At 44.1% G+C, this 24,521-nt stretch overlaps 1 protein-coding gene across 1 annotated transcript in view; it reads right to left on the bottom strand.

The window, feature by feature from the left end:
• Positions 1 to 286: 286 nt before the first annotated feature.
• The window catches only part of ern2 (endoplasmic reticulum to nucleus signaling 2), a 38,807-nt gene continuing 14,572 nt past the window's right edge, over positions 287 to 24,521 (bottom strand). Inside the window, exons 14-22 of the mRNA XM_076267236.1 lie at positions 20,107 to 20,185; positions 19,520 to 19,709; positions 18,965 to 19,064; positions 8,260 to 8,465; positions 7,459 to 7,606; positions 4,944 to 5,071; positions 2,942 to 3,065; positions 2,323 to 2,390; positions 287 to 1,172 (exon numbers count right to left, since the gene is read on the bottom strand). Coding sequence (XP_076123351.1) covers positions 1,008 to 1,172; positions 2,323 to 2,390; positions 2,942 to 3,065; positions 4,944 to 5,071; positions 7,459 to 7,606; positions 8,260 to 8,465; positions 18,965 to 19,064; positions 19,520 to 19,709; positions 20,107 to 20,185 — 1,208 coding nt within the window. The 3' untranslated portion in view covers positions 287 to 1,007. The remainder of the gene's footprint in view (positions 1,173 to 2,322; positions 2,391 to 2,941; positions 3,066 to 4,943; positions 5,072 to 7,458; positions 7,607 to 8,259; positions 8,466 to 18,964; positions 19,065 to 19,519; positions 19,710 to 20,106; positions 20,186 to 24,521) is intronic.

Here is a 24,521-nt window from a genome sequence, read left to right as displayed (position 1 = left end):
ATAGGTACGATTAGGACGTGTTAGTGCAGGATGTGTTAGTTCAATAGGTACGATTAGGACGTGTTAGTGCAGGATGTGTTAGTTCAATAGGTACGATTAGGAAACCCCGTTATTCAACAACACAAAGCCCATTGGTCTGAAACCTCGTTATTCCGACAACACAAAGCCCATTGCTCAAAAAACCTCAGCAATCTTGCTGGGACGGTGTGAGTTTGTGTGTGTGTGTGTGTGTGTGTGTGTGTGTGTGTTTTAGTCCCTCCCCTCCCCCCTGAGTGAGACACACTGCTGTCTATAAAATGAAACTTTATTGAGTTTTCTAATGTGTAATAAATGCTTTATACACGTTAACACAGAAACGTCACCTTTAGAAAAGCGTCATAAAATCTTTACATCCAATAATCCATCTCCTCAGTCACGTCACCTTTATAAAAGCGTCATAAAATCTTTATAAAAAGCTCTATCTTTATAAAAAGCAGTAAAGGTCACAACCCACCCCAACCACGCACATAAAGCTTGTAACCATAGTGATGACCTTATGATTTGACCTCTGACTCCGGAGAGACGGGTCAGTATACCAGTCTCCAGTTGTTCCGGAAACTAAGATGCTCACTCTCTGGCCTGGACTGACATTACCTTCCTCATCCTGTGTGTGTGAGTGTGTGAGCTGGATTTCAGTAGTTCAGTATTACAATTTACAAGCCAGAGGTCAAGTGCTGTGTGTGAGTGTGTGTGTGTATGTATGTTTGTGTGTTTTAGCTTTCAGTAGTGCAGTATTATAATGTGTGTGTGTTGGGAGTGTTAAAAGTACAGTACAATAGTGTCCAATGGTGTGTGTGTGTGTGTGTGTGTGTGTGTGTATATATATATATATATATATATGTGTGTGTGTGTGTGTGTGTGTGTGTGTGTATATATATATGTGTGTGTGTGTGTGTGTGTGTGTGTAAATATATATATATGTGTGTGTGTGTGTGTCAGTAGTACAGGTGGAAGTGTGTGTGTGTGTGTCAGTAGTAGGGGTGGAAGAGTCTCTCTTTGGAACACACACTGAGGGCATTGTGTGTGTGCAGCAGTAACCGTGGGAACCGGGAGGTGAAGTACGCCACAAAGCCTTCTGGGACTTCACCTAACGCAGACTGCACCTCTGGAGGCAACTCATGGTAGTGGTGTTTCTGAAACACACACACACATATGTTACTCACACACACACATATGTTACTCACACACACACACACACACAAACACACACACGTATTATACATATTTACACACACACACATGAAGGAAATAATTCTGTATTCATATTTTATGTGAATAGTTTAATGATTCAAGTCTTTATGACTTGAAAAGGGGGATTTGAAAGTGTTGTGAATCAGCCTCATTTCTGTAAATGTACATCCTGTGTAGTTCTTATGGTCATTTGTGATGTTGTACCCATGTGTACCCTGTGTGTGTCTCTGGTCTGTATGCAAGCATCCTTTGTTTATCCTTGAATTCAGTGAAAGCCTGTCTAGATGCCTTTTGCCTATCACCAGGTGTGAAATGTTAATGTTTGTAGAACAGCATGTGTTCAGGCCTCTGAAGGACTTCCCAGGAAAGGGGGTAGTTTTAATTAAAAGACAATAGAAGCTGACCAGACCTGATGAAGGCCTAATCCTCATCCTCCCTTTCTATTGCATATTCAAACTGGGTTGGACCTAGAGGTCACTCCTTCTTTTGTTTGTAACATTAAGTTAGTATATGCTTCTGTATAGTCAGAGAAGTAAGAGAATACTGAGAATCTGGTGGAAACCCATGATGGGGTGACCCAAACATGTACTTTTCTTCCTTGAGGGGCACTGGCCCCTCATTGAAAAGAATAAAGCCTGGATCCTGATCTTTCATCGTCCTGATTGAGTCTTAAGAGAAATATGGTAGTAAAAATATACTATCACACACAAACACAAAAACTCACACACAAACACATTTTACGTATTATACATATTTACATACACACACATAAAAAAACACAAATTCACACACAAACACATTTTACGTATTATACATATGTACACACACACACACACAAAAACACATACAAACACATTTGATGTATTATACATATTTACACACACACACAAATACACACACAAACACAACTGAACTGAGACACACACAAACACAAACACAAATACACACACAAACACAACTGAACTGAGACACACACAAACACAAACACAAATACACACACAAACACAAACACAAATACACACACAAACACAACTGAACTGAACTGAACTGAGACACACACATATGTACACACACACACACACACAACCTTACCTTATTTCTCATGGCCCTGAGCAGATCTCTGACAGAGTTTCCTTTATACGTGCGGAACTTCCTCAGGTCTGTCCACACACACACACACACACACACACAAACTTGACTTAGAAAGTGGAATATCAGATATCCCTAAATGCTGATCAGAGATCCTAATGAAACTTGTAAAGTGGAATCAAAAGTAAAGTACAGATAAAAGATTATAATATAATATGATTGTAATGCTTGTGTGCGTGTGTGTGTGTGCCTGTAATGCTTGTGTGAGAGTGTGTGTGTGTGTATGTCTCTGTGAGTGTGTGTATGTGTGTGTGCGTGTGTGTATGTGTGTGTGTCTGTGTGTGCGTGTGCAGTGTAGGTATGTGTGTGTGTGTGTGTATGCGTGTGTGTGCGCCAGTAATGCTTGTGCATGTGTGTGTGAGTGAGTGTGTGCGTGTGAGTGAGTGAGTGAGTGTGTGTGAGTGAGTGAGTGTGTGTGAGTGAGTGAGTAAGTGTGTGTGTGTGAGTGAGTAAGTGAGTGAGTGAGTGACTGTGTGTGTGTGTGAGAGAGAGTGTGTGTGTGTGTGTGCGCGCCAGTAATGCTTGTGTGTGAGTGTGTGTATGTTTGTGTGATATTCTGTACCTGCTTGTAATGGTGACGAGATGTGCATTCTCCAGTTGGTTCTGACCACGCCCCTTCCAGCTGTTTCCAGACGCACCACAATCTCACTGTCTGCTGCCTCCTTCTCAATACGGTCACTGACGTCCTACACACACACACACACACACACACACACACACACACACACACACACACACACGCACACACACGTACGCACGCACGCACACACACACACACACACACACACACGCACGCACGCACACACACATTTAGCTTCACAATCTCACTGTCTGCTGCCTCCTTCTCAATACGATCACTGACGTCCTACACACACACACACACACACATGCACACACACACACACACACTTTCTCTCTCTATCCATGTGCAGATTTTGGGTACTTGGGACTAATGCAATACAACAAGTTTTTATACAATTTACCACTGTAGTTCAGTTTCACGCACACACACACACACACACACTATGTGCTAATTCATAACACACAGGTCCTGATTGATGGCTAGCATGTGCTAATTCATAACACACAGGTCTTGATGGCTAGCATGTGCTAATTCATAACACACAGGTCCTGATGGCTAGCATGTGCTAATTCATAACACACAGGTCCTGATGACCATGTGCTAATTCATAACACACAGGTCCTGATGGCTAGCATGTGCTAATTCATAACACACAGGTATTGATGATTAGCATGTGCTATTTCATAACACACAGGTCCTGATTGATGAGTAGCATGTGCTAATTCATAACACACAGGTCCTGATGACTAGAATGTGCTAATTCATAACACACAGGTCCTTAGCATGTGCTAATTCATAACACACAGGTCCTGATGGCTATGTGCTAATTCATAACATACAGGTCCTGATGGCTAGCATGTGCTAATTCATAACACACAGGTTCTGATGGCTAGCATGTGCTAATTCATAACATACAGGTCCTGATAGCTAGCATGTGCTAATTCATAACACACAGGTTCTGATGGCTAGCATGTGCTAATTCATAACACACAGGTATTGATGATTAGCATGTGCTAATTCATAACACACAGGTCCTGATTGATGAGTAGCATGTGCTAATTCATAACACACAGGTCCTGATGACTAGCCTGACGAGCCAGACCCACATTAAAATGTAGGATCTGGGCACTCACCGTTCGCAGTGCTCAGTCCGAGGGGCGGGATAATCAGTTGTCTTTCAAATTCCCTCTGCACGCAATAGGACAGCGCTATGAGTCCCATGCGTTTCCCACCAGTGGAGCTAGTTGGCTAGCTCAAACTTTTGCCAACTTAATAAAAGCTTAACTCGTGTCACACTGTTCGCCAACAGCAACATTATCTTATTTGTTTTCAAGTAGCAGGGAATTCAAGCCAAACTGTTGCAACTTTGCCATCAATCATTATGTTAAGCCTGCCTAACGACACGATTTGATTGGCCTGATAGAAGTTAAATTTTTCGAGCTCACAAGCCAACAGAGAGTTGCTAGACTAGCCCTGGCAGCAAATGTAATTGCCGCTAGGGTGCGTCTAGATTTCTAGGCTACCTGATGACTAGAATGGGCTAATTCATAACACACAGGTCCTGATGGCTAGCATGTGCTAATTCATAACACACAGGTTCTGATGACTATGTGCTAATTCATAACACAGAGGTCCTGATTGATGGCTAGCATGTGCTAACTCATAACACACAGGTTCTGATGGCTAGCATGTGCTAATTCATAGCTAATTCATAACACACAGGTCCTGATTTAAGTCCATTTGTGAGCGCAGATTTGATCAGTGTCATGGCACTAATAGTTTATTCATTATCAAAAATGACTTTGAAGCTGTTGCATTAAGGTACAAAACATACCTAGGGTAAAACTGGCATCATAATATGATGGCACACCTACACACACACGCACGCACGCACGCACGCACGCACGCACACACACACACACACACACACACACACACACACACACACACACACACACACACACACACACAACACACACACCTGGAAGAACTGCAGCTGCTTGTCAGGGGCCCAGAAGAAGGGATGTTTGAGGATGGCACATGCAGGTGGGCGTGGTTCCGGCTCCGGATTAATCATCTTTTCAATCAGGTCTCGAGCGATGACATCCTCTAAACACACACACACACACAGAATCAGATCTCGAGTGATCACATGCTCTAAACACACACACACACACACACACACACACAATCAGGTCTCGAGCGATCACATCCTCTAAACACACACACACACACACACACACACACACTCAATCAGGTCTCGAACGATCACATCCTCTAAACACACACACACACACACACACACACAGAATCAGGTCTCGAGCGATCACATCCTCTAAACACACACACACATACACACAGAATCAGGTCTCGAGCGATCACATCCTCTAAACACACACACACACACACACACACAGAATCAGGTCTCGAGCGATCACATCCTCTAAACACACACACACATACACACAGAATCAGGTCTCGAGCGATCACATCCTCTAAACACACACACACACACACACACACACAGAATCAGGTCTCGAGCGATCACATCCTCTAAACACACACACACACACAGAATGAGAGCCTTAGTAATCACATTTTTTAAATCACACACACGCACTTAATGAGATGAAAACCAGGCTGTTTTCAACCTTTCACTGATACGGACACACCCAAAAACGTATCTCTAAAATGTGTTCCAGAGTGGGAAATCTTACGAAACGTTGCAAAATTAAAATTTTTAAAACACTGATGTCACAGACCTGACAACACAACAACAGTCCAGACAAAACAACCTCACCCCTAATTTCTGTTTACATCAGCCTTTTGTAGCAAACTAGAAGCACACCGGTTACGGGAAGCACACTGTTACGTTACTGTTACTGCAAAGCCAGGATTGCCTAGTTACGCCGGTTATGTTGTAGCTAACTAGAAGCACACTGGTTACGTTACTGTTACTGCAAAGCCGGAGTTACACTGGTAATGCTACCGGCAAAGCCAGGGTTGCCTAGTTACGCCGCTCAAGCATGGACCCCCCCCCCACACACACACACACAGATACAAGGATATTACGATAACATAATGTCGAGAATTGGCCCCGGCCGTGGCGTGACTGGCTGGGGCACCTGCATTGCACGCCGGTGACCCGGGTTCGATTCCCGCCCCATGATCCTTTCCGGATCCCACCCCGACTCTGTCTCCCAATCACTTCCTGTCATTCTCCTCTATCCTATCTGATTAAAGGCCTAAAAAGGCCCAAAAAATGTACAAAAAAAATAAATAAATAATGTCGAGAATTGCACTTTATGTCAAGAGGATATTACGATAGCATGATGTCGAGAATTCTCTCCCGTCACTACGCCTATTGGCCGGCCATATGCACTACGTTTCCTCTTGGTCTTCAACCTGGAAGAGGATATTTCTCAAAACAAGTTAGTACACTGCAAAAACTGTTTATCTAATAAATTCTCACCAAGTCTTATTAATCTTATACCAAGATCAAAAAATATAGTTGGTATTGTTTTCAGTAAAAAAAGATTTACCTAGCGCTTTCTCGTAAAATCATTTGACTTAATTTAAGAAGAGTTTGACTTCTCTTAAGACGTCTCGTCCTGTAAATGAGCAAATTTGTCTGCCAGTATGTTAAACAAATTTGTCTAAAAACAAACAAATTTGGCTGCCAGTGCGTTGAGCAAATTTGTCCTAAAAACAAACAAATTTGGCTGCCAGTGTGTTGAGCAAATTTGTCCTAAAAACAAGCAAATTTGGCTGCCAGTGCGTTGAGCAAATCTGTCCTAAAAACAAACAAATTTGGCTGCCAGTGCGTTGAGCAAATTTGTCCTAAAAACTAGCAAATTTGTCTGCCAGTGCGTTGAGCAAATTTGTCCTAAAACAAACAAATTTGGCTGCCAGTGCGTTGAGCAAATTTGTCCTAAAAACTAGCAAATTTGTCTGCCAGTGCGTTGAGCAAATTTGTCCTAAAAACAAGCAAATTTGGCTGCCAGTGCGTTAAGCAAATTTGTCCTAAAAACGAGCAAATTTGGCTGCCAGATTTCGCTGCCAGTGCGTTGAGCAAATTTGTCCTAAAAACAAGCAAATTTGTCTGCCAGTGCGTTAAGCAAAATTGTCCTAAAAACAAACAAATTTGTCTGCCAGATTTGGCTGCCAGTGCGTTGAGTAAATTTGCCTTGATAAGACAAAATAAAGGTCAGAGTGTTCTTAAATGAAGCCAAAATGATCTTTTGAGAGAGCGCTAGAGGTAAGTGTCTTCATACTAAAAACAATACCAAATAGTTTTTTTGATCTTAATATTAGATTTTTTGCAGTGTAATCAAGTCCTCTAAAATACACACTTCCATACACACACACACACACACTTCCACACACACACTCTCCCACACACTTCCATACACACACTCTTCCACACACACACACACGCACTCTCCCACACATACCCACACACACACACACACACACACTCTCCCACACACACATACCGTGCAGATCCTCCATGAAGTGTTCCAGGCTGTAGTCTCCTGAGAGGATGTTGCCTTGGCGACGGAGGGCATCTCCAAACGGGTGCATTCCCCTCGACACCACGTAGTAAAAGACACACCCTGCAGAGAAGATATCCACCGCGCACGTCTGCAACACACACACACACACACACACCACAGAGTCACAATGTGTGTGTGTACACCTGAGAAGATATCCACCGCGCACGTCTGCAACACACACACACCACAGAGTCACACACCACAGAGTCACAATGTGTGTGTGTACGCCTGAGAGGATATCCACCGCGCACGTCTGCAACACACACACACACACACACCACAGAGTCACACACCACAGAGTCACAATGTGTGTGTGTACGCCTGAGAAGATATCCACCGCGCACGTCTGCAACACACACACACACACAAACCACAGTGTCACAGTGTGTGTGTGTGTGTACAGGCTGCCTGCGATCCAGCCTTGTGACTCCAGAGCTGAGGCTAAAGCTGTGTGTGTGTGTGTGTGTGTGTGTGTGTGTGTGTGTACGTACGGGCCGTGTGCTAGTGGAGTGTGTGTGTGTGTGTGTACGTACGGGTCGTGTGCTAGTGGAGTGTGTGTGTGTGTGTGTGTGTGTGTGTACGTACGGGTCGTGTGCTAATGGAGTGTGTGTGTGTGTGTGTGTGTGTGTGTATGTGTGTGTGTACATACGGGTTGTGTGCTAGTGGAGTGTGTGTGTGTGTGTGTGTACGTACGGGTCGTGTGCTAGTGGAGTGTGTGTGTGTGTGTGTGTGTGTACGTACGGGCCGTGTGCTAGCCGGTAGTGTGTGTGTGAGCAGCTCGGGGGCGATCCAGCCTTGCGTCCCGGTGACTCCAGAGCTGAGGCTAAAGCTGTGTCTGTCGGCCGGGAGCTTCTTGCAGAGTCCGAAGTCGGAGATGAGCGCTCGCACTCGACCCAACACCCCCCCACACGACAGCAGGATGTTACACGGCTTCAGGTCTCTGTGCACTGAGAGAGAGAGAGGGAGGGAGAGAGAGAGAGAGGGAGGTAGAGAGAGCAAGAGAGGGAGAGAGCGAGAGAGGGAGAGGTATTGAGGGTGAGATAGAGAGGAAGGGAGAGGGAAGGAGGTAGAGAGGGTGAGATAGAGAGAGGAGAGAGGGAGGGAGGGAGAGCGACAGGGAGGTAGAGAGGGGTGGAAAGAGAGAGAAGGAGGAAGAGAGTGAAAGGGAGACAGAGAAAGAGAGAGGGGAAGGGAGAGAGAAAGAGAGAGAGGAAGAGAGAGGTTTAACATCCATTTATTGGAACAGTCTTCATACCATGGAGTCATAACACGCATGATACATACACAACAGTGCCAACATCCGGCTACACACACACACGCACGCACACACACACACACACACACACACACACCATACAGCCAACATCCGGCTAGACCCCTAAAACTTTCCCCCTTCATAACAATATCAATCTGTTTATACATTAAAGAACATGGGACACACACACTCACACACACACACACACACACAACAACCCCCTGACCACCCCAAACAGCCATAAATCCCTCAATGTTCTTAGCCAGGTTATAGTAGTGTTGAATACTGGTGTGTGAGTATTGTGTGTGTGTATAAATCCCTCAATGTTCTTAAGGAGACAATTTTTAATAGCACAAATTTGATTCGACCACCATCCACTTAAAGCAGCACTACAGAAGATCTGCTCTCAGCCTTAAAGCAGCACTACAGAAGATCTGCTCTCAGCCTTAAAGCAGCACTATATAAGATCTGCTCTCAGCCTTAAAGCAGCACTACAGAAGATCTGTTCTCGAGGTCCCCCTATTAGTTGTGAAGCACAATACAGTAATAAAGACATGCGTCTTTTGCAACAAAGTATAAACATCTCTCCGATACAATATACAGTAGAGGGAACATAACTCCGATATAATACAGAGGGAAAGCACCAATGCAGTCTGTAGAAAGAGATCTCCGATACAATATACAGTAGAGGGAATGCACCAACAGCAGTCTATAGAAAGAGATCTCCCAATTCCTGTAGCATAGCAGCTTTTTTCCATTTCAATTTCGGAGGTGGGCAGTTTTACGGAGAGAGAGGGAGGAGGGGGGCAGTTTTACTGAGAGAGAGGGAGGGCAGAGAGGGAGGAAGGGAAGGAGAGAGAAAGAGAGTGAGCGAAAGAGAGAGGGAGAGACTTCTACTAACCTGACTCATTACATACAATTTCCCAGAGACAATGTCACAAAGACAACTACAGGGAGGAGCTGGATATGCAAAGACTACAGGTGAAAGAGCTGCAACATAACACTCATACAGGAGTGCTAAGCAGGAGTACAGGTACAGTACAGGAGACAAGACTACAGCTGCAGCACTCATACAGTACAGGAGACAAGACTACAGCTGCAGCACTCATACAGTACAGGAGACAAGACTACAGCACTCATACAGTACAGGAGACAAGACTACAGCACTCATACAGTACAGGAGACAAGACTACAGCACTCATACAGTACAGGAGACAAGACTACAGCACTCATACAGTACAGGAGACAAGACTACAGCTGCAGCACTCAGTCACTCCCCACAACAACCACCTGCTCACAGGCTACTACCCCCTTACAGACAGTCAACACACACCGAGGCCATCGTCAATGTGTGGTATAAATCAGTGTTTTTCAACCTTTTTTGTGCCACGGCACACTTTTGACACTTAAAATGTCCCACGGCACACTAACATCCTGTGTGACAGATATGACATCCCTCCTGTTGCTGCTGGCTGGCGTTTCACTTTCCGAGGTGCACAAGAAAAGAAACATACCAGCCTAACATGTCAAATAATACACATACCATAGCCTAACATTTCAAATAATACACATACCATAGCCTAACATGTCAAATAATACACATACCATAGCCTAACATGTCAAATAATACACATACCATAGCCTAACATGTCAAATAATACACATACCATAGCCTAACATGTCAAATAATACACATACCATAGCCTAACATTTCAAATAATAAACAGATACGGCCTTATTATGGCTTCTATGCAAGACCTGATCAATAAAACATACCATAATAACATTTCAAATAATACACAGATACGGCCTTATTATGGCTTCTATGCAAGACCTGCTCAATAAAACATACCATAGCCTAACATTTCAAATAATACACAGATACGGCCTTATTATGGCTTCTATGCAAGACCTGCTCAATAAAACATACCATAGCCTAACATTTCAAATAATACACAGATACGGCCTTATTATGGCTTCTATGCAAGACCTGATCAATAAAACATACCATAGCCTAACATTTCAAATAATACACAGATACGGCCTTATTATGGCTTCTATGCAAGACCTGATCAATAAAACATACCATAGCCTAACATTTCAAATAATACACAGATATGGCCTTATTATGGCTTCTATGCAAGACCTGATCAATAAAACAAGCGCCCTCTGTTTCAATTGTAGGTGACTATATCTAATTTAATTGTTGTCACATAGGATATGTGATGATTCTGTGAATACTGGATATGGGGCCCCTGTTGTACAATGCCTGCATACCACGAAGTGCAATCATACAATCAATGAGAGCATGTGGTTATAAATTCTTTGATGCAACAGTTGCTTTTCTGGACCAGTGAGTGACATTTGGGTAATTTTCTGCGGCACACCTGATGATCTCTCACGGCACACTAGTGTGCCCCGGCACAGTGGTGGAAAAACACTGATCTAAACTATAAATAAATACTACGGACCGAAGACCATCGAGAGAAAGACGGTTAAAAATGCATCAGCCAAACCTGTAATGTGTATAAAACAGGTGCAGTGTCTTTGTTCGGGACTCCAGGGTCCATTTATTGCACAAAACTTTTTGGAGATTTAAGTGTTTGGCTTCAGCACTCATGATGGTGCATTTTTGTTAAGATGTGGACATCATATTCAGACTTAAAGATTCAGACTTAAAACAGCAATTTCTTCACCATTTTCTTGCTTTGTACTTGCAGTTTTGCCTACAGAGCTCCCCTTACAGCTTTGGATTGCATATTATACAACACTCCTCACTCGGTCAGTCTGTCGTTTCCTCTCTCTCTGTTCCTCCGACTACGGTTTCCTTGCTTTCTGCTTCTATTTTGCCGGCTCTGCCGTGACAAATGTCTGAGAAACTCCATCGCTACCTTGTTACAGCTAGCCGGTGCCTGGCTGGGGTTGTGTATGTACAGTGGGCAGTGCTTTGACTTGGCCAGCTTCACTCGCGGTCCGCGCGTGGGATCACGCGGTGTCACACGACTTTAATTTGTATTTTCCCAGTGAGACGCTGCAACAACCCAAACAACCGGTAGATGGCTCAAGTGAGCAGGGTGTCTCGTAAAAAGAAATGGAGCCTGGAAAACCCTACACAGACTTCACTACAGACTTTAGCAGACTGGTTTGGAAAATGTAATAGCCAGAAATATGCCTGCCCTGCCCTAATAAAGAAATATTTGGTTAACTGTGAGTGAATCCCGTTTGCAGCTGTAGAAGAAACGCAGGACAAATTAAACATTCTGGTTTTCTCCGAGTGCAACGATGATAGACAGACATCATTTGGACAAAATATAGAGCATATTAACCTCCGTTGCTCAGCCAAATGCCTTCCTGTTACGTCCTGTTATCACGGAGTTACAGGCGATAAATGGTCACAAGTTTACTTCATTAGCTGTTTATTTTTTTGATTATTAAAGTGTTTCATTTAAAGGTTTGACTTCGTGCTTATTCAGAGCATTTAGTGCTCTTCCCAATCCCAGACGTTCACATTGCATGTTTGTTTGTAATGGATGCAACCGCGAAATACGCTTGTCATAGGCGCCGATACCGTGGGTGCTCCGTCTCTCGGGCACCCACTGAAAACATCGATCACCCACGTGTGCCAACAGTCCCGGCTAAATTTATATTAATTTAAAATCAAACATCGCAGTTTATGTTAAATTCAGCATCTCTCATAATGTGATTGGATATGTTGCTGTCAATTCCCTATACTAACCACCAATGAGAGCGTCTCTCGTATGAAAATTCCTGACACTTCCCATCTGAAGAATTAACGCAAGGCTTTGTCGGGTCTTCAGCCCCGAATGTTTAAAATGTATATAGCCCTGAATATCATTTTAAAAGTAATAAGTAAGTCTGACAAAGCTTATTGTTTTGTGACACAGCTAAACACTGGTACCTCATAGAACGTCTATAACATAGCCTAGGTGGTCGCAACTCACAAAAGTAAAGCAGATAGAAAGAACTCACGCAAATCTAGCCTACAACACACAGACAGCTTCATGCGCAGGGGAGAGAGCGCGCGCGCGCGCACAGGTGCTTTATGATTTTTGGCTTCTGATGGTATCTTGCTAATTCACTGAACTGCATTAGGTGACACAAATGGTATTGCCTTTATCTTATAACTCCTTGTCTGAGCGACTACCAGGCCTATGGTTTTTAAAAGTCAGATGTTCCCTGACAAATACATTCGAAAATTAAGAATGTTTATTGACTTGAAAAATACACTATTTTTTGCAAACTCCCTTCATTCAACCCTTGAAGACATCGCGGTCTGGTGCAGTGTTGCGCGGGTTTGGTCACAAGCGGCCCGCGGTCGCCCGATTTTTTAATCAACCCGACCGCAACTCGGACCGCGAATATTAATTAGGACAAAATTATACCCGACCCGCGATCCGACCCGCTTATTTACAAAATGTGTGCTTTTGGTTATAGCCTGCATGCAGTGTGACAGTAGGCCATTTCTGTAAAACAAACTAATTTATTTGCGAAACTTTATGCAGTAGGCATGCAGGACATAATGTTTGCACAGGAGAGAGAATGAGAATAAGAGCGCAAGCACGCACGCAAACACCAAGGATTAGTACACTATAGGATACGATTTGAAGTCCATGGACATACATCTTTCTTTCGAAAACAGAAATGGTGAGGCAAGGTATAGGCAAGACTGAGATACATTGCTGGTCAAAACGTTAGCGTAAGAACTGGTTTATAATTCTGAATGAAGCACAAAGCACATTTACTAAAGCACATCCACTGTTTAAAGTCACAATCACAACGAACTAAGGTAACTTTTATGCATGCGCGAACCTATACATACCGGTAGATTTATTCCTGCAGGCTGCCCGTTTTGGCTGTCATACTTTTAAATGGCTTCGCAAGAAGTAGGCCTACATAGACCATAACTTGTACTACTGTCATCTTCTTTAAGAATTTTTCCCAATATTTCCCATAGCCTATATCGCTTTTCCTGAAGGGGTGTCTTTATTATTTTAACTCGCGTCTTCAGCTTCTTTACTGTTGACTTTACTGTATTGATGCTTTACTGTATTGAGGCTAATTTCGGGCAGACCGCGCAACACTGTGCGCTATGTAGATCGTTTCTCGTACCATTTAATTTCTCAGAATTTAGGTCTACTAGGCCTACAATAACGTCATCACCAAATACATCTTTTATTTTTAGTTGATCAACCACATAGAGCATATATAGGCCTACTGTGCACGACTGTAGCAGCCCAAGGTAACCAGTTGTTGTAGATGAGAGGCAACCCCTTGTTTCAGATAGCCTGGACAACATGTTCTGGGTGTTGCCTACGTTATTAATTAATGGTAGCCTACAATAGTTAATTGATTTGCGTAACATATTAGTTGGCTCAAAGAGTAGGGAATCAGGATGGAGAGAGTCACGCGTGTGTTGCTTTTGCGGGATCGAATCCAGTTTAATGCTAGTTTTCAAAACATATATTTTTTTACATGTCTTTTGTCCGAGTGGCTGTAATGTAGCCGAGCGCTCATGGCGTATGAAAAGCGACTTCAAATCGCCTAAAACAACTTGTTTGTGAATGTCTGACAACTGCTGCAGCGCATGCACGCACAAGGAAACCAGTAGGCGGAGAAACCAGAAGGCACACAACACCGGAACGATTTTAAGGCTATTTCGCATAGGCTACTCAATGGTGCTATTTCACACGCATTATAGCGACCCCCACTCACCGGGGTTAGGTGGAAGGTGTTAATAGACGATTGGCGTAGCCTACAGTGGACTAGGGCTGTCAAAATTGCTCAAAAATGACGTTCGAATATCCCCTCTAAAATAAACACATGTATTCGAATATATTGGAATATATAGGCTATATTATTTGTGCATTATGTCAGTGACGCGAATCATGTCATCTGTTTTTAACTTTTTATGGTTATTGCTTGACAGGGGGGGATCCCAAGCAGCTTTCAGCCATAAGGCATTTCCTAATTCACCCGACACTGATATTCAAAATGTTGAAACTATTTCGGCATAGCATAAGCAGTTTAATTAAATGTAATGTTAGTTGTAAACAAACGGGCTATTTGGTGAGGCTTGGCCTCACAGATGCGCTCGTGCCTTAAATGGCAATACAAATCTTCACGATAGGCCTATTAACTGACCGCCCGATTCACGTTGGCTGGGGGGCAGGGGGGGCCATCAGACATTTGTTCCCAAGGCCAAGGGTCTATGATATGTTAATTCGGCCCTGCCCCCAATGAACGCAACTTTCCACCTCTGAGACAGCTTAAAAGAAGTCTAGAGGACTCCTAACTCACTGACCTACTTACTGTAGGCTGCGCAAACCACAGGCCTTTTTTTGGGCAAGCCTGCATTCGAGGCAGGCCTTCAGTTTTTATATCATTTTATATAAATCCTGCGCTAACAGTAATCCTCCTACCCCCGCTACCACAGCTGTGGATAGTGTGGCATGTTCACGCTTTATGTTTCCTTCTTGCAAACTAGGCCTATAGCCCAACGATTTACAGTACGTCTTCAAAAAATAACAACTTGCCAGATGCCTTCATATCTTTGGGCTTCATTCAGCATTTTATTCTTCCACTGGAAATGACTCTTCTATATTTGCTGCCTGCTGCATTCTGTTTGTATTGTTTAGAAAAGGTTTGACGTCTTGAGTTAATGCATTAAACATTGTTTGCTGGTAACCAGCCACAAATAACCTACAGATTCTTGCGTGCGTACATTCTCTATTCTCTCCAAAATGTGCCCGTTCTATAGGCTGGCCAAGTGCGTAATTCTGCGGCATAAAGCATATGTATTTGTTTATTGTACAGAAAAATAAAAATAACCTGTCAAGCAGTCAATTGACTAGATTGCAGTCAATAAGTAGGGCAAATTACGAAACCAAAACGTGGGTCATAGTTGTCTAAGCCTCTGCTGTGAGGCCAAACCCATGAACAAAGACGCATTGATATCTGCAATAGAGTTTAATGTCGGGGCTGCGTATGGGAGGGTTCCCGCAAACTTCAGAATGCTGAGAGGACTTGGGCTATTTTATTTCTTTGTTCCAACTTCCAAGTGGCCTAGGCTGCGTTAGTCATGAATAAATTATGTCAAATGTTACTCATTCTTGACAAAAGGCAAAAGAGCTGCGTGCGTGCGGACATTTGAATAATGTCGGGCTGTAAACGGGTTCGGGCTTTTAAAAAGCTGTCAGTCTCGGGCTCGGTCAGGGCTCGGGCTGATTTCTGTGGGGCTCGGGTCTTGTCGGGCCTAAATTTAAAGGCCGATTATAGCTCTACTTCACTGAGCAACAGTGGGTGGAGACCTTTAGATTCACAAGTCAGGGTTTGAAGAATTATGACGAATGATAGACCTGGCTGTTGCCCCGAGTACTCGTTGTCGGATGCCTATCCCAACAAACAAGCCATCGCATCTATCTATCCTAGAGGTGGATTTTGTCGTTCGTTCTCATGACACAGTTCGCGTCGTTCAGTTCGCCAAGATGATTCGTTCTGAATCGTTCGTTCTTTCGTTCATTCGCATTTCCGGTAGCCTACAACGCAGTTCAGCAGTGAATCGTGGAATGCAGATTCTCAGCTCCTCGTTTGTGAAAACGGTCAACACAACACTGTAATTGTAGCGGCAAATATAGCTGCAACTTCATGATTATGTGTACTTTTAGACAAAACAGCAGTAGCTAATGTGTTCATTCACCTTGACATTACATTGACATATTGAAGGTAAATAGAGTAGACTACGGCTAGATCAGCTAATTTCTTTTTTTAAAATGTGTTCATTCATAAAGGAACAAGGACCCAGTAGGCTATGCCGACAAACATGTTTAAAGGCTTGGCAGAAAGATTATATTGATGAAAAGGTTCCAAGTCCCCATTTTGCCTAGGCTACAGAGCCATAATCACTCTGCTTCTTCTGCTTCACTCTGCCAAGAACGAGTGACTGACTTAACGAGAACGACAGACCGAAATGAAACTGGTGATTGACAGGTAAAATGATTACGCGGATTTTGCAACAACAGGCCAACAAACACGGGTATGTAGTTCTATTCAAAATTACATGAAAAGTATGTGCAATAAACTGATGCTTTGAATAGCCCAGGCTACATTGGACGTGAGACTTTGAATAAACAAACTACATTTCCGACTGCATGGTCCCAAATTGAAACAAGCGATGGGCTAATGGTCCCGAATTTAACGTTTCAGAAGACGTGCCACACAGCTAGACAACAAGTGGCAGACAGAGAAACGTCACTTATGCTACCAAACACTGCTTTTGAGTCACATCGTTGCAAATGTCAAACGATCACAAAATGGCTTGTCTTCACTATCGGGAAAGTTATGCAATAAGCTAGGCCTATAGCCTTAACTCAAAACATTTGTTATTCCATTCCGATCTGTAGAAATCACATGCAGTCATGCCTAAATTCTTCTTAGGCTACTGCACATTAATTATAGGCTAATATATTATGATATTCAGTATACATTATTGAATGCTTAGCTGGAATGATGTTTTTCCCTATCATCCTATTGTTAAAGCAGGCATACCTGCGGGCATGTATCGGGCTACAGGTTTTCTACAGGAATGGCATGTTTGAACGGGCACTGCACTAGTTGTATAAACTTGCGATGTGTGCCAATCGAGTTGTTGGCGAAAACTTTAGCGTCAGCAAAACAGCTGTGCACCGATGCGTGTATTCAGTTTTATTCTACGGAAACAAGGAAGAGAACACATCAAGTTGCCTAATGTTATAGGATGTGATTGCTGAGATTCTCTGAAGGTTACGTCACACGATGCGAATAAACCGTTTCCATCAACTTTATTCGCATTATACCTTATGCGCATCGAGAGTTAATCCACCCCCCTCTAGCGAATCAAATATAAATGCGCATTAGGATTTTAGATTGGCATTTCACGTGTTTCCAACCGGGATTTCTTATTCGAATAGATTAAATGCGTATTAGGAAGTTGGATGGAAACACGCTAATAGTTGTCTAAGCCTCTATAGCGTAGCCTGTTAAAAACGTCGCAGAAGCTGGCTACAGATTAATTCTGTTATTTCTCTACTGGCTCAATTATCACATCACTGTTTTGATTTGCGTAGTTGCGTTAACCCAACACTGACAATAATGTAGACAGTAAATTTCTATTTCGATTTTCGTTACCACCGTATAGTCAAGCCTTAAGACATACCCAAGTAGCCTAAATCGAGGTAATGTTTAATTATGCATGATTTATTTTGTTATTGAATTCGTAGGCTGGGATTACTCTCGGCAAGTCTCCTGCTTTTTCAGAAGGGGGGCGGCAGGCAGAGCGATGTACAGTGGCAGAGCGACGCACAGTGGCTGAAAGTGGTACTAAAGCTTCACGCAGCTTCACGGCCTCGTAATGCGCGAATGAAGTGGTCATTTGAAAGCGATGCCCACTGTATGTAGCAACGTAAAGCAATTCATCACCTCGCGAGACCTGAGGCTTTCTGACTCCGGCAGCTTGGCTGTTTTTTCCGCTCACAGATGCTAGGAGGAAGCGAGACACTCACCATTCAACCCAGAAAAAAGTCATATAACCATTCCAATGACTCTGAAGCTGTTAAGTTAAGGTAAATTAAGCTAAAAAAAACGTTCCCCTTTAAATTCTGAAAATCTGACACGACATTTGGCGAGCCAGCCAGGAGAGAACCTGAAGCCTGGGGGGGGGCACTGCAAAACAGACTTTTATTTTCTGCAATCTTTTAAGTGTGTTTTCCTGTGTTGCCCTGGCCAGAAAAAAGGTTCACCAGTCTGTCCTGCATCTCTTTGATCAACCACTCAGGGGGTTCCAGAACAGTGAGCTAGTTCCACAACATTGAAAGGAGGGGAGAGAGGGAGATAAAGAGAGAGGGAGGGAGAGAGAGAAAGAGAGGGAGAGAGTGGAAGGGAAAGAGAGAGAGAAGTCTATTTTTGATATCTGGATGTTGTCTGTTTGGGGTCACAATTAAATCTTAACGAGGTGGCCATGGCAACTCACCACACACACTCATACACACACACACACACACACACCGATGTTGAGTGAGTGGAGGTGACTGAGACACACATGTACATACACACACACTCACACACACACACACACACTCACTCACACACACACACACACACACACACACACACACACATAGACACACACACACTCACCGATGTTGAGGGAGTGGAGGTGACTGAGACCAGACATAGTCTGCTCCAACAGAGTGATGGGATTCAGGCAGGAGTATGGGCAGCCCGGGTCCTCGACGTACTACTCACACAAACACGCACATACACACACAAACATTTTAATACTTTAATTTAAAACTTCATTAAAAAAAAAGAATTACAGATCCAAACATGAGTAGAAATTAATTTAAATACAAATAGGCTATTCATCAAACAGTAAGAGTGGCTCAGTCTGCAGAATTCCGTGTTTGAAGAAAGCATTACTGTTCCAGTTCATTTCTTCATTTCAGGTCGTTCTTCATCAGTGTATGTTTGTGTGTGTATGTGTGTGTGTGTATGTATGTGAAATGAGAAGGAGAAAGGAGAAAGTGGGAGTTTTGCGCAAAGGAGCACACACACACACACACACACACACACACACACACACACATACACACCACACACACACACACACACACCTGCTGTAGGGTAGCAGCACACAGCTCGATGGCGATGTAGGTGAACTGGCCCCTCTCTCTCTCTCACACACACACACACCTGTTGTAGGGTAGCAGCACACAGCTCGATGGCGATGTAGGTGAACTGGCGGTCCCGCTCGGTGCAGAAGTATCGGATGACGTTGGGATGCTCGTCTGACTCCCGAAGCAGCTGGACCTCACGCTCCGCGAACTCCACGCACTCCGGAAGGATCCGCTTCACCGCCACCTTACGCCCGTCAAAACGGCCCCTTTACACACACACACACACACATTAAAAACACACACACACATACACATGTTAAACACACACACACACACACACACATTAAACACACACACACACACACATACACACGTTAAACACACACACACACACACATTAAAAACACACACACACATACACATGTTAAACACACACACACACACACACATTAAAACACACACACACACACACACATACACATGTTAAACACACACACACACACACATTAAAAACACACACACACAAAGTAAACACACACACACAATGATCATACACAGTTTACACAAATAGACATGTGCACACACACAGTAAACACACACACACGCACGCACACACACACACACGCACGCACACACACACACACACACACATGCGGTGCTCACTTGAAGACAAAGGTTCCCTCAGTTCCATGTCCCAGAACCTCTGAAGGATTGAAGGAGATTTTACCCACAGTCACCTCATCTAGAACACACACAGAAAACACACAGTCTTAAGCGTGCGCGTGTGTGTGTGTGTGTGTGTGTGTGTGTGTGTGTTACGGCCCCCGAAGTTCCTTATTACCCACAGTCACCTCATCTAGAACACACAGAGAAAACACACAGTCTTAAGCGTGTGTGTGTGTGTGTGTGTGTTACGGCCCCCGAAGTTCCTTATTATTTACCATCATGGTTTTTGGCACACTCTACTGGCTGTGAGGGGTAGGGGTGCTGTTACCTGCCTTTTTCTGTGTTTGCTCCCTAACCAGGTGATCCAATTAGCCAGGATGCGGTGCACTGATCAACCTCTTCAAAGGGTTCATTCCGGATCTGATCTGGGTTTTCCCATGCTGGATCTGATCTGGGTTTTCCCATGCTGGATCTGATCTGGGTTTTCCCATGCTGGATCTGATCTGATCTGGGGTTTCCCATGCCGGATCTGATCTGGACTTTCCCCATGCTGGATCTGATCTGGGTTTTCCCATGCTGGATCTGATCTGGGTTTTCCCATGCCGGATCTGATCTGGGTTTTCTCATGCTGGATGCTACCACATCGTCTTCAGCCTGCTTTGTTCTCTTTTAGGGAACTTAAATAAAACCCCTTTTGAGCCTTAAACCTAGTTGTGTTTTCCAATTTGTGTGATGGTTTCCCTCAGGGAAACCGTAACAGTGTGTGTGTGTGTGTGCGTGCGTGCCTGTGTGAGTGTGTGTCATGCAGCCACTTATATTCAGTGATGCATCTGTTTTACATTAGCATCTCCAGCCTTTAGCATCACTACTATTTGAATGGCACTGGGGTTCATTTAGCAACTCCAGCATTAGCCTTTAGCATCACTACTATTTGAATGGCGCTGGGGTTCATTTAGCAACTCAAGCATTAGCGTTAGCCTTTAGTATCACTACTATTTGAATGGTGTTGGGATTCATTTAGCAACTCCAGCATTAGCCTTTAGCATCACTACTATTTGAATGGCACTGGGGTTCATTTAGCAACTCCAGCATTAGCCATAGCCTTTAGCATCACTACTATTTGAATGGCACTGGGGTTCATTCTATTTGAATGGCGCTGGGATTCATTTAGCAACTCCAGCATTAGCCTTTAGCATCACTACTATCTGAATGGCGCTGGGGTTCATTTAGCAACTCCAGCATTAGCGTTTTGCATCACTAATATTTGAATGACGCTGGGGTTCATTTAGCAACACCAGCGTTAGCCTTTAGCATCACTACTATTTGAATGGTGTTGGGGTTCATTTAGCAACTCCAGCATTAGCGTTTAGCATCACTACTATTTGAATGACGCTGGGGTTCATTTAGCACTTCACTATCTGACAAAAGGACCCTGAACAAACTGATCAACATCTTGGACAATGAGTGTCACCCACTCCACAGCACCATTGTTAAGCAGAAGAGCCTGATCAGCTGGAGACTTCGCTCACTGCCTTGCACAACGGACAGACTGAGAAAGTCATTTGTCCCCAGGGCCATTGAACTGTTTAATGCCTCACTTAAGGGAAGAGGAGAGATAGACTTCTCTGCATAGTCTGTCTGCCTCTTCACCCGCTCCATGTTTGGTACTGTCTGTCCACTAGCCACTTGTATCACTGTCTTTATGCCTCACTGTTTGCGTGCTATATTAGCACATTAGCACATATGCATAACCCCCCCCCCCTCCATGCCACAGCCGAACTGTGGCCACACTTATACATTTTCTTAAATAGTTAAATATATAGATATATAGTTTTTACCTTACTTTACTTCTGCACTGCTGCACTGTTGGACTTACTCATTTGCACTATCACCATGACCACTACCACTATCACCATTGCACTACCACCATGACACTCATTCGCACAGAGCACCTAGAGCACCTTACCATATCTTACTATGCACAGAGAATCACAGGCTCAGTCCCTGCCTCAGTCATTGCAAGCGCCTCTGATTGATTAATCACCACTATGTGGATACTGTTTCTAGAATGACTTAGATTAAGTGTTAGTATAATTTGTATTTTTGTAATTTGTTTATATATTTTTTTTAATATATTGCATTAAGTGTTAGTTATGTAATTTGTATTTTAGTATATTTAGCATTCTTTATCTTCTACTGTCCTTATTGCTTAGTTGTGTTTTTATATTATATACTTTATTACTCTTTCTGATGTTAAAGAATGTGGTTGTGTTGTATGTATGCTGCTGAGACCTTGAATTTCCCCTGGGGATCAATAAAGTATCTATCTATCTATCTATCTATCTATCTAGCAACTCCAGCATTAGCCTTTAGCATCACTACTATTTGAATGGCGCTGGGGTTCATTTAGCAACTCCAGCATTAGCCTTTAGCATCACTACTATTTGAATGGCACTGGGGTTCATTTAGCAACGCCAGCATTAGCCTTTAGCATCACTACTATTTGAATGGTGTTGGGGTTCATTTAGCAACTCCAGCATCAGCCTTTAGCATCACTACTATTTGAATGGCGCTGGGGTTCATTTAGCAACTCCAGCATTAGCCTTTAGCATCACTACTATTTGAATGGCACTGGGGTTCATTTAGCAATGCCAGCATCACTACTATTTGAATGGTGTTGGGGTTCATTTAGCAACTCCAGCATTAGCCTTTAGCATCACTACTATTTGAATGGTGTTGGGGTTAATTTAGCAACGCCAGCGTTAGCCTTTAGCATCACTACTATTTGAATGGCGCTGGGGTTCATTTAGCAACTCCAACATTAGCCTTTAGCATCACTACTATTTGAATGGTGTTGGGGTTCATTTAGCAGCTCCAGCATTAGCCTTTAGCATCACTACTATTTAAATGGCACTGGGGTTCATTTAGCAATGCCAGTATCACTACTATTTGAATGGCGCTGGGGTTCATTTAGCAACACCAGCGTTAGCCTTTAGCATCACTACTATTTGAGTTCAGTGTTTCCCACAGCATTGGATTTAATCTTTGGCGGTAGATAACTTTGACAGGGGGGGGGGGTTGTCTTGGTAGTGTATAGGTCTAATTGAGTGCCTGTCACTTTAAGACGTTCGTGAGGGAACCCTTGCAATTTTAACACAGTTAAAAGGCTGCTGATCTGTGGATCAAATTCACAATGTTTTCTAAGTAGTTAGCTAAAATAAAGGTTTGTACTTCTCCTTGGGACAAGAACTTTTGAGTCTCCATTTACATTGGGATTTTGCAAACTTTCAGTGTCAGAGTCAATAAAATGAGCCCTGCATGAGTAACCTAGTTGAAATTGACAAGCAGCAGTAACTAAGCATGCTAAGCTCAACATCCAAACAGTAGGCCTATTCTAATGTTAGCTTTGAGAAACAGCTTGATTGCATAACTTAACTTAGTTTAGTCTCCTCAATGCACTATGTTGTGATAAGACCTTGGCAGAGATAACTTGAATGCAGCAGTTTTGAACAAATGTGCGCAGCATGGTCACGATGCTAAGTGGATTTAATAGCAATTTAGCCAGACGTCTTCTATGCAATGCTTCTGTGTGGCAGCAACAATCCTTCAACAATCGTGAATGTTCTGTTAATGTTTTGTTAATGTTCTGTTAATGTTCTGTTAATGTTTTGTTAATGTTTTGTTAATGTTTTGTTAATGTTTTGTTAATGTTTTGTTAAATGCACATGCAGAGGAGGGGCAGTGGGGGCCAGCGGATTCGTTACGAGAGAGAGCGGGGCGGGGCTACGAGAGAGAGTGGGGCGGGGCTACGAGAGAGAGCGGGGCGGGGCTACGAGAGAGAGCGGGGCGGGGCTACGAGAGAGAGTGGGGCGGGGCTACGAGAGAGAGCGGGGCGGGGCTACGAGAGAGAGCGGGGCGGGGCTACGAGAGAGAGCGGGGCGGGGCTACGAGAGAGAGTGGGGCGGGGCTACGAGAGAGAGCGGGGCGGGGCTACGAGAGAGGGCGGGGCGGGGCTACGAGAGAGAGCGGGGCGGGGCTACGAGAGAGAGCGGGGCGGGGCTACGAGAGAGAGCGGGGCGGGGCTACGAGAGAGAGCGGGGCGGGGCTACGAGAGAGAGTGGGGCGGGGCTACGAGAAAGAGTGGGGCGGGGCTACGAGAGAGAGCGGGGCGGGGCTACGAGAGAGAGCGGGGCGGGGCTACGCGAGAGAGTGGGGCGGGGCTACGAGAGAGAGCGGGGCGGGGCTACGAGAGAGAGCGGGGCGGGGCTACGAGAGAGAGTGGGGCGGGGCTACGAGAGAGAGCGGGGCTGGGCTACGCGAGAGAGCGGGGCGGGGCTACGAGAGAGAGCGGGGCGGGGCTACGAGAGAGAGTGGGGCGGGGCTACGAGAGAGAGCGGGGCGGGGCTACGAGA

This window comes from Alosa pseudoharengus, unplaced genomic scaffold (assembly GCF_046254945.1).
Source record: "Alosa pseudoharengus isolate Yale_2024_CS ecotype anadromous, Long Island Sound unplaced genomic scaffold, YU_APseudo_1.1 YU_APseudo_1.1_scf_42, whole genome shotgun sequence".
NCBI lineage: Eukaryota > Metazoa > Chordata > Actinopteri > Clupeiformes > Clupeidae > Alosa > Alosa pseudoharengus.
This window is presented reverse-complemented; position numbering and strand designations above follow the sequence as displayed.